At 39.0% G+C, this 14,487-nt stretch overlaps 1 protein-coding gene across 2 annotated transcripts in view; it reads right to left on the minus strand.

Annotated features, from left to right (window-relative positions):
• Positions 1 to 9,724: 9,724 nt before the first annotated feature.
• The window catches only part of homer2 (homer scaffold protein 2), a 60,069-nt gene continuing 55,306 nt past the window's right edge, over positions 9,725 to 14,487 (minus strand). For both annotated transcript variants that reach the window (XM_022687029.2, XM_022687028.2), the window contains exon 9: positions 9,725 to 11,038. In XM_022687029.2, the coding sequence (XP_022542750.2) occupies positions 10,850 to 11,038 (189 nt within the window). In that variant the 3' untranslated portion in view covers positions 9,725 to 10,849. The remainder of the gene's footprint in view (positions 11,039 to 14,487) is intronic.

Genomic DNA, 14,487 nt, shown 5'->3' on the forward strand with positions numbered 1-14,487 from the left:
CACCTTCACATGTGCTTTTCTTATTTTGCTCATTGGTTTGTGTTTATGATTTTAGGGGAGATGAGCTAGAATGAATATGAGATACAACTAGGTAGGCCTGTCATGATAATTACATTATTGATTTATTGTGCAATACATGGACGGTACCTCAATTATCAACCACTCCTGGGCCTCACTAGTAATAGGGGGAGTCCTAATGAGTGGGTTGGGTAATTTATTATTTTTGCATGACTGGGCTTTAATATAGGTTTGCGAGTAACTGTATTGTTAGGAGTACATATACAAAAAACACTACTAAGCCTTTAAATTTAGGTATTGACTAGTATTGGATTTACTTTGTCCCACAAAATTACACAATATATGGAGAAATCGGACTTCATTATCTGAAAAATGTTAAAGAATGTAAACAATAGACCTTAAAAATAGATACGTTAACAAATCTTTAACGATTTTAATAAATAGTTCCATTAACACTATAAACAAATGTAAAATACTTAGTGTTTAAGTATTCAAAGAGATATTTCTCAAAAGTTCAATTGCACAAGTTAGATGCAAGTTTGATATAAATTTACTATATGTTATTCCTGAAGCCATTAGAGGCATTAAAGAATTTAAATCAGCTACAATTCCCTTCTTTCTCCAGTTATCAAACACGTTCAAATCATCATTTAGGGTACAGTATTAATATATTTTAAAGGGCTGTAGTTACTGCTCTATTTTACAGGGATAAAAACACTCATACAGTAAAAACAACAGCAGGAGGTGTTCTGATTTCTCTGCAGAATGTAGTTAGTCCAGCGTTTGAATCTTTTCTTTGATGGTTCTGTTCCGCACGGCGCTCCACAGGGCCTCTAGTGGTGTGGCGGTATGAGAGAAACACACACCGGTTCTAGTTCACCCCACTGTATATTGAATGAACCGGTATACTGCCCAGCACTACCTACTTAAAAGTCAATGTCGCTTAGTAAAGCTACAGACATATCACAGCAAATTTTCAGTCAGATATTTGTATATGCTGTCAAAGACTACTCTATTGGCTATTGGGACTGCTTGTAAAATGAATGACAATCAAATAAACTATGCAATGGAGAGTCCAATATGCCCATCTCTAGTACTCTAGTGGTTGTGGCAAATTACCTTGCTATGGTTAAAGCAGCCTTACTGAAGCTCAGTGATTACCTGTTCAGCAGAAAAATATCCAGCTCATCTATTTCTATGGGATTTGTTGGTGTGATGTTGTGTCCTATGCCTGGCCACCCTGAGTGTGGAAATGGGACTGAGGGAATGACAGTGGGCAGATTCAGAGGCCACAATTCACCCAGATTACTGTGACACCCCCCACAGTTCAAATAAGAACACACTAGCTGAAGCTGACAGTGAACCTAATATCTGATGATATTAATGGTCCTTAAATGGTTAGATCTTTTATGTTTTTTAAATGTGCTATAATGCACATTATAGCCTGGAGTAATCTACAGCGGTTGGACAATTAAACTGAAACACCTGGTTTTAGGCCACAATAATTGTCTCGACGGGCAGATCTGGTGGAAACTGTTCATGTAGCTTGCCAATGGCTACCGGAGCTCTGAGAAAGCACAATTGGCCTTGCTCTCTCTGGGTGGGTACAGTAGATGGAGCTCTTTCCCGTCATCACTCCTAGGGTGATGTGGATCAGCACAAGGCTGCATCTGTGACCTGATGTATCAGAACCGAGTCATTGCGCTCTTTTCCGAGTGCACTGTGATGCTACTCGGCAATGCTGCTTTAGCAACAGTTCAAAAAGAGGTGGAGTCTGAATTTACATGTATCGAAGGAGGCATGTGTAAGTCTTTACCCTCCTGGTGTTTTGGGGGTGCAAATTGAATTCTGCTGTGATTTGATCAGCTGTGGTTTTATGTTTTTTGGATACAATCCGGGTTAGCACCCGAACATCCCTTTCAGACAGCTTCCTCTTACAGCGTCCACAGTTAATCCTGTTGGATGTGGTTGGTCCTTCTTGGTGGTATGCTGACATTACCCTGGATACCGTGGCTCTTTTTGCATCACAAAGACTTGCTGTCTTGGTCACAGATGCGCCAGCAAGACGTGTACCAACAATTTGTTCTCTTTTGAACTCTGGTATGTCTCCCATAATGTTGTGTGCATTGCAATATTTAGAGTATAACTTTGCTCTTACCCTGCTAATTGAACCTTCACACTCTGCTCTTACTGGTGCAATGTGCAATTAATGAAGATTGAACACCAGGCTGCTCCAATTTAACCATGAAACCTCCCACACTAAAATGACAGGTGTTTCAGTTCCATTGTCCAACCCCTGTATATATATATATATATATTTACACCCTCTGCTATTTTTGCAAAGCATCCACATGTGCCTTGGCAGCCGCAACCCTGTTGCTTTCTGCTGCAATTATGGCTTTTTTTCTGAGAAATATACACCTTTACTCCACTTCATCTCAAGCTTTTAGATCCTGTGGCATGTTTTTTATATTATCATGCTGCAATTACCAATTATACCACTTATATTTAGTAAGGAAAAATCAGAAGGTTGTTTAGAGTGAATGTTATATAGCACATTGCTGAATCTGGTGGCTGCAATAAAAGGAAGACTTTTTATTCTGCAGTATCTTTTACATTTATTTAACTTTCACCAAAAAAGTGTCGATATGAATGTCAGTGATGGAGCCTATTATTGCTTTTGGAGGGGCCCCATCTGGGTTGTACATTGTATACAAGGCCTAGACGGAAAACAATGCTAGATTATAATGGGCTGTAATTATGGAGTCCACTTGGGAGGCCCAACTGGGTCCCATTGACAAAAGCCCGTCTAAAAACCAATAACAGCCCATGTTCTACCTGTTGAGCTCCCTATTAGCATGATGACTGGGATTATTGTATTTGCCAACATAAAAAAACACTTGTACAGTGGCTTGCAAAAGTATTAATATCCTTTGAGCTTTTTTACATCAACTTCAAACTTCAATGTATTTTATTGAGACTCTAAGTGATAGATCAAAACAAAGTAGCACATAACTGTGAAGTGGAACAAAAATAATAAAAAAAAATCATGTATCAATTCAAGCAAATAAAAATCTGAAAAGTGCGACGTGTTAAAAGTATTTACCCCCCTTTACTTAGAAGTCACTTAATTAATAGAATGGAGCTGTGTGTAATTTAGTCTCAGTATAAATATAAACACCTGTTCTGGGAAGGCCTCAGTGGTTTTTAGAGAACACTAGTGAACAAACAGCATCATTAAGACCAAGAAACGTCCCAGACAGATCAGAGATAAAGTTGAGAAGAAGTTTAAAGCAGGGTTAAGTTATAAAAACAACATATCCAAAGCTTTAAGCATCCAAAGGAGCACTGTTTAATCCATCATCCAAAAATGAAAGTCATGCCTGTGCATCCAAACTGACAGATCAAGCCAGGAGAGCACTGATCAGAGAAGCAGCCAAGAGATCCATGGTCACTCTGGAGGAGCTGCAGAAATCCACAACTCAGGTGGAAGAATCTGTATACAGGACATCTATCATAAGTCATACACTACACAAATATGGCCTTTATAGAAGCGTTTCAAGAAGAAATATATTTTCAAATGAAATACATGGATTGCTGTTTGCAGTTGCAGCAAATATGTGGAAGAAGGTTCTGTGGTCAGATGAGACCAATGTTGACCTTTCTAAATGCAAAGCACTATATAGGAAGGAAAAGTAACACTGCTCATCACCCTGAACACACCATCCCCACTGTACTGTGAAACATGGTGGTGGCAGCATCATGCTGTAGAGATGCTTTTTTTATTTTGCAGGAACAGAGAAGCTGGTCAGAGTTGATGGGAAGATGGATGGAGATAAATACAGGACAATCCTGTAAGGTTAGCCAGTGCTACCCATCGATACATGCTTTCTAACGGCACTGACCTGAGCTTAAGCTGTTTTATAAAGAAGAATGAGTAAAGATTTCAGTCTATCGATGTGCAAATATAGAGACATACCCCAAGCTACCTGCAGCTGTAATTGCAGCAAAAGTATTAACGCATGGGGCCCGAATAATATTGCATGCCCCACTTTTCAGTTTTTTATTTCTAAAAAAAGTTTAAAATAGCCAATAAATTTCGTTCCACTTCACGATTGTGTCCCACTTGTTGTTGATTCTTCACAAAAAATTACAATTTCATATCTTTATGTTTGAAGTCTGAAATGTGGCTTGAAAAATTTAAGGGGGCCGAATACTTTTGGAAGGAGCTGTATAGGGGGACTATACTTTATGTATATTTTCCATACATATTTTCCAGATATGGGGTACCTCTCTGAAATAAATTTTTGCAACTTGGGATGTCTGCAAATGCTTTTATACAGCCCTGACATCACCAAATAAGTGTGCAGTGTGAGAGTTTTATTTTTATTCAGACTTTTGCTTTAATCCATCATTAGTCCTCCATGCAGTACTGGTCATGTCCTGGGGAGAAACTGTAGATTTTAGTCTGCTGTCTCACTAAACTCAAAATTGACCTCAGTGACCTCAGTGACCTTAGTGGTTCAAGCTTAGAAAGAGCCACATGATTCGGTTCAGATCTTCAGGAATCGATTCAGTGATTCAGAAACAGTGGCACTGGCATTAAATCACTTATGGTTCTGAATCACTGACTCGTTTCCTGAATACCTGTACTAAATCACCACACACACACACACACACACACTTCAGTATGAGAGCACTCTGCTCTGAAAGCACTCCTGGTGTGTGTGTGTGTGTGTGCACTCTGCAGGTGTGTGTGTAGATAAAAGGAAAAGTCAGAAACACACACACAGACACTGTGCTGCAGAGATGCGAGGGCTGAACTGGTACAGCTGAGTGGAGTTATCTGTGTGTGTGTGTGTGTGTGTGTGTGAGAGAGAGAGAGACACTCTTCAGATACACACCTCGTGTTCTGTGGAAACTCTTTGTGCTTCACGGGATCCTGACAAGTGTGTTACTATGGAAACAGGCCGGCAGTCTTCAGTGAAATCTCCACAATCCGCCTAATGATGTTATACCAACCTGCCCACACACACACTGCCAGTCTGTGTGATGTGTAATCACTGCTGCTCCATGAAATGCTATTTAAATTCATCCCCCTGCTGTAACAGTGTGTGTGTGTGATTGTGTCTCAGCACTTTTTTTTTTATTAAGAATCTTATTGCAGTTTTTTTTATGTGAAAAACACACAATTCCCGATTTTGCAATATCAAACTAATAATATCAATAATACTAATAGCAATGTTGATAAACTCAGTCAAAAGCCACATAACATCTCAGTCAATAACGTGTGTGTGTGTGTGTGTGTGTGTGGGATGAAGTTGCTAAGGCAACGTGTCCTCTTACCAATCCACAGCAGCAGCACAGCCACGAGCACAGGGGGCTTAAACACCCACACACTGTTCACACAGAGTGTGTGTGTGTGTGTGTGTGTGTGTGTGATCTCACCTTTTCACCAGCTCATAGCTTAGCCAGAGTCTACACTGCCCACACACACACACACGCGCACACACACAGGCCTGTGTAATAATATGCAGCATCCCAGAACATCACTTTAACAATGCACACAACATTAATATCAATTCAGTCATTTTCAATATCACAAAGATGCTCACAGTGACTGAGATCACAAGTAATAAAGAATAAAATAATTCATTATGGATACTCAACCCTTCATAGTACATACTGCATCATTTATGCTAGTCATTTGCATAAGTCATTTATATTAGAAACTCAAATCGTCTTAGTGATAGTGAATAATTCATAGTGGATGTTAAATTACCCATAGTGCATACTTAATTCTTACAATTACAGTAATTTATAGTGTACACTGAATAATTCATACTGGATGGTCAGTAATGTAGAGTAGATTTTGAGCATTCAGCATTTAAAGTGGATAATGACTAATTCGTATTAGAGCATAAATAAGCTCTATTTGATAATTCATAGTGGTTGGTGAATAATTTACATTAGATAATAAGTAGTAATTATTAATAATAATTCATTGTAGATTATGAACACGCAGTAAATGCTGAATAATTTATATTGAATGTTTCATATATTGATTTTAGCTAATTTCACTCACAGCTCAAATTTGAAAAAGGCAAAAAAATGGGAGGAGTAGTTTGGGAGGGGCACTGGGTGATGTATGGGTTTAGGGGCGGGGCAAAAGGGAGAAGGGAGAGCTGATTGGGCTGAGCAGTGTGCCACTAGCACAGCACACCTATAGCACAGTTGAACCTGAGAGGGCGTTTTTTACACATTTATTTTAAGCAGGACTGGTATGTTTCAGTGTCTATCAATGAAAAAAAGATACAGTTTATGGTTTAGTGCCTCTTTTATAGATTTAGAATAATTCACAGTGGATAGGGAATAAATCATATTACATACTCAGTATTTCAATTGAAAGTTAGTTATCAGTAGTCTTAAATAATAAACTTGTTTTCCAGCAGGACTGAATAGAAATGTCCGATTGTTTGTCATTTTAAGTGCGAGTTATTTCTCTAAATGGCCCTGAGGAATTAAAAGCAGCTTGCTGTATTCAAGCTTTCAGCATGCACACACACACAAAAGCCGCTTTAGTAGGCGGTGTCTTTGTGAGAAATCTCACTGCAGTCTGAAAAATCCTGCACTAACACGCTGCACTCTGGAGGAGTTTGATCTCAGCATTAAAGAGTCCATTCCCTCCATTTCTCCACTTCATCCCCCTCAGGCTACACTTAGTGTTTGTGTGGGTCATTTCTTTACACAACCATTTCCCAACCTGCCTTTATCCTTTAAAATGAAAGATAATATTTCTGTATTTGTGCCTTTAAGACTGATGTGTGAACATGAGCTCTTTGATTCTGAATGCCTGTCCCCATATTGTGCCTTATTCATAAAGGGGCATCTGTGATGAAACACTAAGCTAAACTGCTGTAGGCTGAATGGGCTGTTCCCCATAATTGTGTTCATGTGTATGATAGAGTCACCACCACCAGCAGATGACATATCTCTCCAAACCATCACTGATCATCAGTAAATTTTACATTTCATTTGTAAATCAAGGGAGCAGAGTCTGGAGGAAGAGTGGAGAGACACTCAGTCCAAACCAGTGGCGGATGCTGGTCCTTCAAGGAGGGGAAGCTCAATTTCGGCCTACATCTATGTAAATTTATTTCATTTTTGGACAGTTTTAATTTCCTTAAATAATCCTTTTATTAATTTAAATTATTTAAATTATTTTTAATGATCTGTCCTGCTGTTTAACTCTTAAGTTTTTCTTCGTAAGAAAGACTATCAAATGGCTTCTCCAAAATCCGTCCACAACATTAAAACTGTCTCACATTATGTGCAGCTTGCACTGGAGCGAGGCTAGTGTGAAGTGTGTCCGTCTGTGAGTGCTGTGTGACGGGCTCAGCAGCACCCGCTGGACAGAAACTGCGATAGAAAAGAGTGATAGAAGTCAGAAAGAGTGATAGAAGTCAGAAAGAGTGATAGAAGGCAGTCTCCAAACACGAGCAGCTACAGAAAAGCACCAGAAATAGAAGCTGGATTTGTCGCTAGTCGTTTTTAATAAAGAAAATGCCGCTATAAGGATTAGGTAAGTCTCAGGTTCAACTCAGAACAGAATGAAAATGCTCCACCACGGATTTTTACACTAAAAGGACGCTGATTCGCTCATTTAGCTGTCAATCAAAAAGGGACTCCTCCTCAGACAGATCATCCAATCATCACGCAGAAGCTGAGCGTCCAATGCTCCATAGACCCCCAGAGACGCTGAGCGTCCGATGGGCGGGACAAAGCCCAGCGTTTATCCAATGACTCGTCTCGTTTGGCCGCGCGCTTTGCTCCGCTATTGAAGTCTGTGCACTGTTTAAAGCAGCGCTGTGAAGCTGCGGGAATGAGTGAGAGGAAAGCCGCGGCGTTACCAGTGATAAGAAGCTGATTCTGAACTAAGTTCAGCGCGGTGTAGCGCATATTTAATCAGTGAGATGTATACACAACAGTATATATTTAATCACTTATTTTTTTTACATTTTAGGGGAAGCTGAGCTTCCCTTGCAGTCTTAGAGCAATCGCCACTGGTCCAAACTGCTTGAGGTCTAGTGTGAAGTTTCCACCAATCAGTGATGGTTTGGAGAGACATGTCATCTGCTGCTGTTGATCCACTGTGTTTTATTATCAAGTCTAAAGTCGGTGCAGTTTTGTTTTCCAAACAAAGCACTTCATGCTTCCCTCTGCTACTGACAACTTTTATGGAGATGCAGATTTCATTTTCCAGCAGGATTTGGCACACTGCCCACACTGTTAAAAGTACCAATTGGTCTCATATAATATTCAATTTTTCTGAGGCCGTAAGCCATAATAATCAACAATAAAAGAGATAAACTCTTAAAATAGATCACTCTGTGTGTAATACATCTATATAATGAGTTTAACATTTTAAACTAAATTACTGAAATAAGTTTTTAATGATATTCAATTTTTTTGAGATGCATCTGTACATTGTTTAGGCCCAGGAACAAAGAATATATATATATATATATATATATATATATATATATATATATATATATATATATATATATATATATATATATATATATATATATATATAATAATGCAGTCATTATTTTACCCCTATCCAGCAGGGTTGGACTGTAGTGTAGTTTTTTTCCTCCATGCATACTGTTCTCCAAATAACTCAATGTTAGCTTCATCAGTCCACAGAACCTTATTATAAAATCTTTATCATACCTGAAGCGACTCTGTTTGTGGCGTGAGCTCAGAAAAGGCTTCTTCTGCATTAATGTCTCTCTCATACAGCCTCTCCTTGTGTAAAGTGCTCTGAATAGTGAATAGTGAACAATGCACAGTGACTCCATCTGCAGTAAGATGATGATGTAGATGTTTGGAGCTGGTCTGGAGGTCTGTAGGTTCACTACAACTGTTCTCTCCATCCTTCTCCTCTGATTATCTGAGATTTTTCTTGTTCTGTCACTTCAGCTCTTAACTGGAACTGTGTCTGTGGTTCTTCCATTTCCTCTCTCTGTTCCTCACAGTGGAAACTGCAGCTGATAATCTCTGAGATTATTCAGCTTTTTATAGCCTTCCTCTAAACCGTGATGTTGAACAATCTTTGTTTTCGGGTCATTTGAGAGTTTAAGTGTTTTGAGGCTCCTCCTGTTGCCGCTCTTCAGAGAAGATGAGAAAAAGAAGAAAAGAGGAGTTGTTCACCTTAATCCTTCCTTTCTCATAATTGGATTCACCTATGTATGTAGGTTTAGGGTCGACGAGCTTAACAAACAGATTTTATTGTTCCAATAATTATTGCTAAACTTATTAAAATCGATAAAATGACAAGGGTGCCCAAATTTACACACCTGCCTAATTTAGTTTAAAGAATTATTGCACACTTTCTGTAAATCCTATAAACTTTAGTTTACTTTTTTTAAATATCACTGTTTATCTACTGAAATTGCTAATCTGAACAATCAATGATTTATAAAAGAAAATCATTAAAATGATCAGGGGTGCCCAAACTTTCTCATACCACTGTAAAAGCAAAGTTGGATTTTTAAATTAATTTGACCTGGTGAATCATTAAAAAGACTCTTAAAAAAAATCACACTTACTTTCAGCAGAGAGCTGACTCTGCACCTCACACCAGTGTTTTACAGCTAGAGAAAGCAACACACTCAGATACACACACACACACACAAGGTTTCATACTTAAACTATATTTATGACAATCAATAATCAATATTCGTACAGCATTGATCAGAAAAAACAGACGTGGAAAACCAGGAAGAAAAAAAGTCCTAAAAGAGTCACTGAGGGTGTCGTACAACACACACATACACACACACAAACACACACATTCCCTTATTACCAAGCAGCAATGACTTACACACACCCACACATACACACACTCTGTACAATCACACACACCCAAAAGCCAAAGTAGGGAACACAGCGCCCACCACAGCCACAACGTTACAACAAAACTTCCTTAAAAAACATACAAACAAAAGAACAAAAGGTCAGACAGATGAGTTTCAGACATGCACGATTCTGATAACAGCAATCAGAAATATATTATCCAATCATTTCATAACTCCACTGATTGGTTATGGCCAAGACGTACCAACTGTAAGTCAAAGCATTGCCCCCACACCGCCCCCTGCAGGCCAGGTTCAGTATTGCACTTTAATCTTTGTAGTAGTGTGTGTTGTGTGTGCATGTGTGTTGTGCATGTGTGCGTGCCTCCTGACCACCAGGGGCAGCAACAGGGTGCAGACAGGGAGGTTAGTGCGGGACTCCTGTAGAGAGCGCCACCCTCAGGCACTTAGTGACACTGCAGTTCGTATGTGTGTGTGTGTGTGTGTGTGTGTGTGTGTGTGTATGTGTGTGTTAATGCATAACAAACCCAAACACACCCTGAGATACCGGCCGTTACACCCTATTATTACAAAAAGAGAGAGAAAGTGTGTGTGTGTGTGTCGACAGTGCAACTCTCAGGTCAACCCTGTTACTGTGTGTCACTTTACTAAATACCATTTAGCCCTTATTTGCTTTCTCTCTCACACACAAAAACACACAGAAAACAGACCCTTCACCACACAGGAGAGTGTGTGTGTGTGTGTGTGGATCTATATATAATAAAGAGTTATGGCTGTCACTTCCTAATTTGAGCTGTACAGCTTTGTGTGTGTGTTTAGGGGGACTGCAGTGGGGTAATACCACTTGGTCGGCTCCAGAACCGTTCACTGGAAACCCAGGTTAAAATGTGTGTATTTAATGTGTGTGTGTGTGTATTCAGTGTGTGTATATTGTGAGTGTGTGTGTTTTAATTATCGATGCCGAGTTTGGAGAGCCCCTGCCGGACTTCGTGCAGCTCGTCGATTTTTCCCTCCAGAACATCCATGAACTTCTTCAGCTCTGTCTTCATGTGTGTGTGTTTCTGCTGACTGTCCTCCACCTCGGTCTGCAGCGTCGTCACCCTCCCCCGAGCGTCCTTGCTGGCCTGCTCTGCTGCCTGCAACACACATTCAGTCATGGATGTATTAAAGTACAGTTTATGTACAAAATAAACAGGAGAAATACTCACTCACTGGACCCTACCCTAATCTTGCACTGACTTATCATATAAATAAAAAACACCCTCTCTTGTCCTTCTACTTACTGGACACTTTATTGGAAACCCTTGTGATGGATGTAATTAATATATCAGACATCACAAATATCACAGTATCACAGCAGCTTAGCAATCATAAAGAGCAAATAACTAGCTGCTGCTCTGATTAAAAACCTGATCATTTAAAGTGGAGTGCCCTTAATTGTAGTTTAGCCAGCTTAGCCCTCTTATTATGTTCATTATTCAGGAACAGCAGTGGTGTTCCCAGGTCTGTTTGACCTGCTGCATGTTTAATTTTCCAAAAGATGTGTGAAAAAAGCCTAACAAGCATTGTGAATATTTTATTACTAAATAATAATTGCTAATTATTATCAATATAGTCAATATTTAGTGCAGTGGTGTTCCTCACCTATAACAGGTAATGGTTTAATGAGGATAATTCACTCGCTTTTCATGAAAAAAAAATATGTTTAAATTTTTTCTAATGTAAAAGTTTCACTTTATTACTTTTGAAAGACCAACATATAAAACAACAGTTTTACATAACATTAAAACACAACATTACAATTTAGTTGTAGTTTTTGTTTTTGCAGGGGGTGTATATATTATATGTTCAATAATATATATTATATGTTCATTACAATAATTAAGCAAGTAGTAGAAGTTTCATACTGAAAAAATACTTTTAACTATTTTTCCTAGATCCTGAAACTTTCGGACGGGTCAATTTGACCCGTAACATAAAAGTAGGGTTAATCAAGCATTTGCCCAGGATTTTACATAAACTAGTGAAATAAGCCGCTTTTCTTTTAAAATCAACACAGTAATACAAGTGTGCTACTGTGAGGGGTCAAGGTTCAGCAGTCATATAATTAACCAGTTTAATCAGCATCTGCAGAGACTTCTCCTAAAAGAACCACTCGTTCAGTCTATCTAGAAAACTTCAGTAGAAACCCAAAGGCTAAAGGAATTACAGAGAAGTACCTAACTTGATATTACACTCAATGATTAGTTACTTTATAGTCTTTAGTGGAAAATGTTGGATTTTGCAGCCTGTTAAAACATTTAGAATCTGTTAAGAATGAATTGCTGTGGAATTTGTGGAATGCATTTATATTAAATGTGATTAAGTAAATTTTGGCTCTCCTAGACGTGCTGAGTGGTCTGTTTTAGCCTCGCCTCAAGAAGTGACCTTAAACATAACACAGACAATAATAGAAATGATGTAAAAAAAATAATTGTGTTATTATGGAGGGAAAAAAGAAAAAAAGTTCTTGTATTAGAATGTGTATTGGTATTTAATTACTAGAAAATACCCATCATGTTCTTCCACTCACTGGCTACTTTACTGGATCCCTTCTACATTGTGTTTTTACTTAATGGCCACTTTATTTGAAACTCAAACCTTGTTCTTCCACTTCCACTCAATTAACTTACTTAAGTAAAAAAAAATCAACTATAATTTACTGGAATAATTATTATTCAGACGACTTTTTACTTCTACTTGTTACATTTTCACACTTTTATTGTCTGAACTTTCTTCTCCTTACATTTTAAACAGCCTTGTTACTCCTATTTTATTTCAGCTTGTTTTCATATCGGCTTCTCATCCTTCAATAAAACCCCTATCCAGATAAATCTCTCCATCCAGATAGAGTGAATCTGATTGTGATTGGATGTAGAGAAGTAGAAACATATACCATTCCGATACCCTATTGGTTTATACTGTGATTCATCACACCTGGGTAGGTGGGTAATGCACAATAGGACTCTGTGGTTTAACCTAAGCTTTTGTTCTTAACAATATTTTTTCCCATTTTACATTACATTTTATACTTTAAGTAGTTTTGAAAGCAGTACTTTTACACTTTCACTTAAAGACTAAAAAGATTCTACAGAAGTATTTTAAACTCTAGTATCTACACTTCTACCGGAGTGTATCATCCAAAGTGGTGTTTCTGGTGTTTGTACATGTCAGGAATGGCTCCGCCACTCAAAGATATCAGGAAAAGAGACTGCCAGGATTAGCATTAGGCTCTGAAGGGGTTAAAAATGAAGCAGGTCTGAAGTTTGTCTGCCCCCCACTGAGCCCCTGCAGGAATGGATGCATCAGAAATAGTGCCTCTAAAGTTAAACGGCTCCAGGGAAACAGAAGCTCTGGCTGGACTTCACACTGTCCTGCACAGCTGGGGTTTAATATCACCACCAATAAAACACACAACCTTAATCAGATTTATTTAAAAACAGATTTGTATCAGATTTTACTGTTATTATAGATGAATATACAGTAGAATTACCTTTTAGTCAAAGTTTTATTCAAAGTTACACTGAATATACGATCATGATACTGTAATATTATGATACTTCGAGACAATACTTTACGATACGTCATGGCAGCTGTGATAAATACTCCTAAATAAGAAAATACCAGGAATTATAGATTTATTGGTGTCATTTTGATTATTGTGCCACCATGTGGAGTAATAAAGCAGTAATATTCTAATTGGGGGGGGGGGGGGGGGGGGGTCTTAAGGACTTCAGAACGGCTATTATTCAGAGATAGGGTCTCAAGTTTGCAACTCAGACTCACTCAGGTCAAACACACAGAGACTGTAGACTCGACTTGGACTCGTATCTGACAATTTTCCTTCCTTTTTGTCATGATAACCATGGTAACAACACTACGCGGTTGCACCTCACACGCTAGAACCTCTGATGACGATACCAATACGGCGACCGGCGCACTAGCAGCTGCTGCGTACCCTCTGTAATTTACAGTGGTATGAAAAAGTTTGGGCACCCCTGATCATTTTCATGATTTTCCTTCATAAATCCTTGATTGTTGGGATTGAATGTGCAGGTGATTATGAGTGTGCAGGTGGATAACGCATGTGCAGATGCTTATTAGAGTGCAGGTGATTGTGATAGTGCAGGTTATTGTGAGAGTGCAGGTGGCTAACGCATGTGCAGGTGTTTATGACTGAGCAGGTGATTATTAGAGTGCAGGTGGAGGATGCATGTGCAGGTGAGTGTGAGAGTGCAGGTGAGTGTGAGAGTGCAGGTGACTGTGAGAGTGCAGGTGACTGTGAGAGTGCAGGTGACTGTGAGAGTGCAGGTGACTGTGAGAGTGCAGGTGACTGTGAGAGTGCAGGTGACTGTGAGAGTGCAGGTGACTGTGAGAGTGCAGGTGACTGTGAGAGTGCAGGTGTCTGTGAGAGTGCAGGTGTCTGTGAGAGTGCAGGTGTCTGTGAGAGTGCAGGTGTCTGTGAGAGTGCAGGTGTCTGTGAGAGTGCAGATGATTATTAGAGTGCAGGTGATAATTAGAATGCAGGTGATAATTAGAGTGCAGG

This window comes from Astyanax mexicanus, chromosome 9 (assembly GCF_023375975.1).
Source record: "Astyanax mexicanus isolate ESR-SI-001 chromosome 9, AstMex3_surface, whole genome shotgun sequence".
Classification (NCBI taxonomy): Eukaryota; Metazoa; Chordata; class Actinopteri; order Characiformes; family Acestrorhamphidae; genus Astyanax; species Astyanax mexicanus.